This window comes from Rutidosis leptorrhynchoides, chromosome 3 (genome assembly GCF_046630445.1).
Source record: "Rutidosis leptorrhynchoides isolate AG116_Rl617_1_P2 chromosome 3, CSIRO_AGI_Rlap_v1, whole genome shotgun sequence".
Lineage (NCBI taxonomy): Eukaryota > Viridiplantae > Streptophyta > Magnoliopsida > Asterales > Asteraceae > Rutidosis > Rutidosis leptorrhynchoides.
This window is the reverse complement of record NC_092335.1, coordinates 12921501-12926299: the sequence shown is the minus strand read 5'-3', so window position 1 is coordinate 12926299 and position 4799 is coordinate 12921501. Positions and strand designations below refer to the sequence as shown.

General features: G+C 33.7%; 1 protein-coding gene across 4 annotated transcripts; it reads right to left on the bottom strand.

Moving 5' to 3' along the window:
- Window positions 1–1204: 1204 nt before the first annotated feature.
- On the bottom strand, window positions 1205–4001 carry LOC139895753 (probable inactive receptor-like protein kinase At3g56050). Of its 4 annotated transcripts, none has more exons than XM_071878287.1 (7): window positions 3985–4001; window positions 3503–3700; window positions 3334–3409; window positions 2610–3043; window positions 2331–2521; window positions 2115–2247; window positions 1205–2005 (listed from the first exon to the last, which is right to left on the bottom strand). In XM_071878287.1, exons 2-7 carry the CDS (start codon window positions 3594–3596, stop codon window positions 1443–1445), a joined length of 1491 nt encoding a protein of 496 aa, XP_071734388.1. In that variant the 5' UTR covers window positions 3597–3700; window positions 3985–4001; the 3' UTR covers window positions 1205–1442. The 4 variants fall into 4 exon arrangements, with proteins under 4 accessions (XP_071734388.1, XP_071734389.1, XP_071734391.1 ...); XM_071878288.1 differs by having other exon boundaries at window positions 3334–3406; XM_071878290.1 differs by lacking the exon at window positions 3985–4001 and having other exon boundaries at window positions 2610–3054; window positions 3503–3828.
- Between the last annotated feature and the right edge of the window lie 798 nt (window positions 4002–4799).

Sequence of the window (4799 nt, the reverse complement as noted above, 5' to 3'; positions counted from 1 at the left end):
TCACCACATCATCACTTTCCTCTCGGGACTATCCAGAACTAAACACTACCAACAATGAAATACTCCCTCATAAAAATTGAGCCGTAGTGTACTACAATATTTAATTAATTAAATGTACAAGTAAAAAAACAAAAAGTACCACTCAATATACATATATACTACTCGTCCTCAAATCTGCCAGAGAAAGAAACAAAGGAGGGCAGCAGAGCAAGGCGGCATCATAGGCGGGGTGGTGCCATCGGGGTTGTGCAGGGCGGCGACGAGGACACAGGTGAAGAAACCACCGATGGGAGCACCCTTATAAGAAGTTTAAAGTTCATACCTCGATGATAACACAATTTGAGAACCATTTAACTATCACAAAACTTACTAGTTGATGTTGAGACTTCATTATAAAAGGTTTAAAGTTCTCAATATAAAAGGTTTAACGTTCAAACTTCAAGAATAGCACATTTTGAGAAGACCAAAGTAACGGTTGAAAATAAATAACCAAATTAAATAATGCATATCTTAATCTTAATAAATATGTTCACTCGTTTCAAATACACTGAATAAATGAAACCTCATTTATTTATTTTAAGGTAATATTTGTATTATTAAAACTCTATTTTAAAATCACATTGTAAGTTTTTTTTAATAAAGAAAGAACATCTAATCTAATCTAATAATAATAAAAACAAAAGGAAAAATAAACCATTACTATAATTTAATTATTTCCGTGGACACCATTTACAGATAAATTAATGAAAGACTTATTGAAGGCCAAAGTTGTTGACTTTTTTCAGCTGTATTTTACGTGCCAACCAAAAAGGACCACGTAACCCACGGGCCTGCTGCCGGTTTCCACACGTTGTTTATTAAAATTTAAAAAATGAAATGAAAGCATTCAAGCAACAACCATCCAGATTTCAACTACTCACCATATAGTATTATATTATTATATGATGTTATTGTTATAAAATAATTCCCTATTTTAAAATGCTTAAATCTTTATTAAAAACAAAACATATACCAACTTCTTTAGACCCCAAACAGTCTGTATTCTGAATTTCTGATCTGTAAATATATGAAAATAATACCTAACTGTAATTACTTCAACACGCTTTATTTGTGAGCTCATGAACGCCCCATAAGGGGCGTTTTAGGTTGTCACAGTCATATAACACAGGAGAACTGATGTGTGATAAAGAGTTAGTAATGAGAATACCTGAAACCAAAATAATGAAATTACGGCAGGAGATATTTTTTTTTTTTTTTTTTTTTTTATTTTCTCCTGAAAAAACTTGCACACCCAACTTCCAAAATCAAACAACTCTCCCAACAACAACCTCTTCTATCTGTGTATGTACATCTACCATATATATATACACGTGTATATATATGTATATGTCTTAAGTTCCATTAGTTTTACGACGAAAAACAAGTAAAAATACTTACGATAATTATGTTGCTTCACTTGACAATATTTCAAGTTCTGCCCACCAAAGTGGTGAAATTTTTGGTGTAGCTCCATCTTGTGCTATTCTTGTTATCTCTTTTAATCTGGAAGTAACCTCTCTCATTTTCGGCCTTCTTATAGGTTCCGAAATAACGCACGATCTTATCAATTTACCAATAGCTTCAACTTGATCTGCATCGAATGAATCTAACGTGGGGTCCACCAATTCAGTCATTGGTTTTTCTCCACTCAAAAAGTCTATTACCCAATCGTCAACCGTGTCACCTCCAGCATACGGAATTTCACCAGTTATTATCTCGAATAATATCACACCAAAACTGTAAACGTTGCTTTCAGGGGTTTGTTCTGTGTTCGCGGTAGATGAATCATCGCATAGTCCAAAATCTGATATTTTGGATGCGTAGTCTTCGGTTAGGTTTACTGATGACGAGTTGAGGTTTTTGTGGGCTATCGGTGGTGTCAATTGGTGCATGTGGTCGAGACAGTACGCCATTCCCATCGCAATTCTCATCCTCATTCCCCAGTCCAAATGCTCAGCTTCTTGTACTGCAAAGTTGACAAATTTTCAATAAATTCACTAAAAGTTAACTAAATGTGAACAACCAAAACCATAAACCATAACTAAATAAATTAATAGTGTTATAGTAATACTTACTGTGTAAATGCTCGTAGAGTGTTCCGTTAGGAGCATATTCAAACGCTATCATTCTGGTAAAAGGCACGTCTTCCTCGCAGTAACCAAGAAGATTCACAAAATTCTTGTGGTTCACTTTCGACAACATGTCAATCTGAGATCATATTGTAACATAAAGAGTTAAGAAACAAGAAACTCAAGATACAAAAAGGAAACAAAACTTGATAAGAAAGATACCCTCTTCCTAAATTGGCCTTCGAGATGCTTTGACCAATCTTTAACTGAAGGTGCAGCTGCAGAAGCAACAGCGATTTCAACCCCACTCGACAGTGTCCCTTTATATACAGTCCCGAATGAAGTTGAACCAATTACATTACTAAAATCTTCACAAGCTGCCTCAAGCTCCGACCTTTTTAACTTCGGTACCCCTAACATACATATTTTTTACAAATAAGTAACAAATATAAATATAAATATATAATTAGTTGTAAAAGTGGCTCAGATTTTAAATTTTACCTGTAACAAATGCTTTCTGCAATTGACCACTTAATCCAGTGGCCCATGGTCTAACAGTAGCCACTTTACCACCTCGCAGTACCAATAGTGCTATAATTCCAATTAAAGCAAAGCCTCCAATCGTAGCAGATATAATAATTAAAGTAATATGCTTGTTCGAATGTTTTGAATTACCAGATGTTGGGGTAACAATAGAAGGTGGTGGCTGAAAGATGGTCGAAGGAGCAGGAGCTAAAGTTAGATTTGGCAGGGCTGGCGGTTGAGGGGAAGGAGATGGAGATGGTGACGGTGATGGTGATGTCACCGGTGAACCTATTGGTGATAATTCAGATGGAGATGGTGATATCAATGGTTGAAATGGAAAAGGAGGTAGAACTGGAATATTCTCATCTAACAGTTTCCGGTGGGACTTAGTTCTGGTTTGACCAATATTCCTGAAAAAGTACTAAACCAGCTATTGTCAAATATTTCAAAAAAAAAAAAAAAAAAGTCAATGTTATAGTTCATCCAATATTCCAACGTAGGCAGCAATTCGGATGAATTTAAAAGCTACAAAACTGACCTAGTAACGCTTAGATCGACTCTATAATAAGCAGATTTGCAGTTATTAATGGAGTATTTGGATTTAGTTTATCACACGTAAAAATAAGCAATAAACAGATAAACATATGTTCAGAATCAAAATTCATATAACGTATATGCGAAAATGAGACTAATTACTTACAAGGACGCAGCAAGTCCCTTGAAACAGTCTACACCAAACCATGAAGATGGATTAGCAACTGCAACATCATTCACTGCTGATACATACAAAATATAAATACATCACAAAATTAACTTTAAAATCATATGAAGAAAATGCAAAATTAAAGTTTAGAGGTGGATTTCAATACCTTCATCATCATTAATAGAGAAACATAAATTCAAATTCTGATACAGTAAACAGATGATCAACGTCAAACTCAGTAACCGATTACTGTCAATCATTTTATCGAATCCACCTTATAATCAAATTCAATCAATCAACAGGTAATTCTAAGGAATCAATCTCCGATTAACCAACCGAGTTGACTCAGTTCAATTCAGCACCGCTGGAGCAAATAAAAAAAAATAAAGAATAAATTAAATCAAACACCGAATTGTACCAAACCGAGTTAATATCATAAAGTTGTTGCAGATAAAACTAAATAAATTTGTATTTTACAGTTGTTTTGGAACTAATATGGACCAAATCAAATAATAGTCCAAAAACGCGTTTCTAAAAACAGATATATACATACATGTATATAAATCTACAAATATTTTTTTCGATTACTTTACCGACATGAAAGAGAAGCGAAATAAGAAACTAGAAAGCTTAAAACCATAAACGTACCGATTAATTTATTTTTTATTTAAAGAATGAAAGAAAGGTTTAAGATGAAAAATGGAGGTTTCTGTATCCACCGTATAACATAGGGGGGCTTGAATTTAGAATTAGTATATTCGTAGTGAAGGAGTATGTACGAGTAGATAGAAATTAACGAACAATATTGCGTAGAAAATTTATTAAAGTTTTTGGTTTTGGAATTCGAATAATAATTGTAAATGTGTGTTTATGAGTGTTTTGGCGGGTGGAGATTAGGAAGTTGCCCAGAAGGTGAGACTTTGAGGTACGGGCAGTTAATTTTATTGTTTTTTATTAAATTAGAATTATCACACCGTAAATATTAAATATTTGAGTATCAATTTTTTTTTTTAACAAAAAACTAAATTTAGAATAGATAGACCCGAATAATCAAATTGAGTAAAATTAATACAAACTTCGGCAAGTTTACTTGACAATGTAAACAGCACAATCTACTTGAATACATAACAGAAATAACTAGGGATGGCAATGCGGAATAAAATCCGTGATCCTCGAGTATTTGTGTCCGTGACAGACGAATATTTATAAAAGAATTACTCGCGTGCATAGGTCGCACAAAATTTTGTACTCGTTGCCTGGTCACGGACAGTGTAGTGACCCGAACTTTTCCATATTTATATATATTAATTGAGATTGATATTTACATAATTAAATGTTTCCAACATGTTAAGCAATCAAACTTGTTAAGACTTGATTAATTGAAATATGTTTCATATAGACAATTGACCACCCAAGTTGACCGGCGATTCACGAACGTTAAAACTTGTAAAAACGACATGACG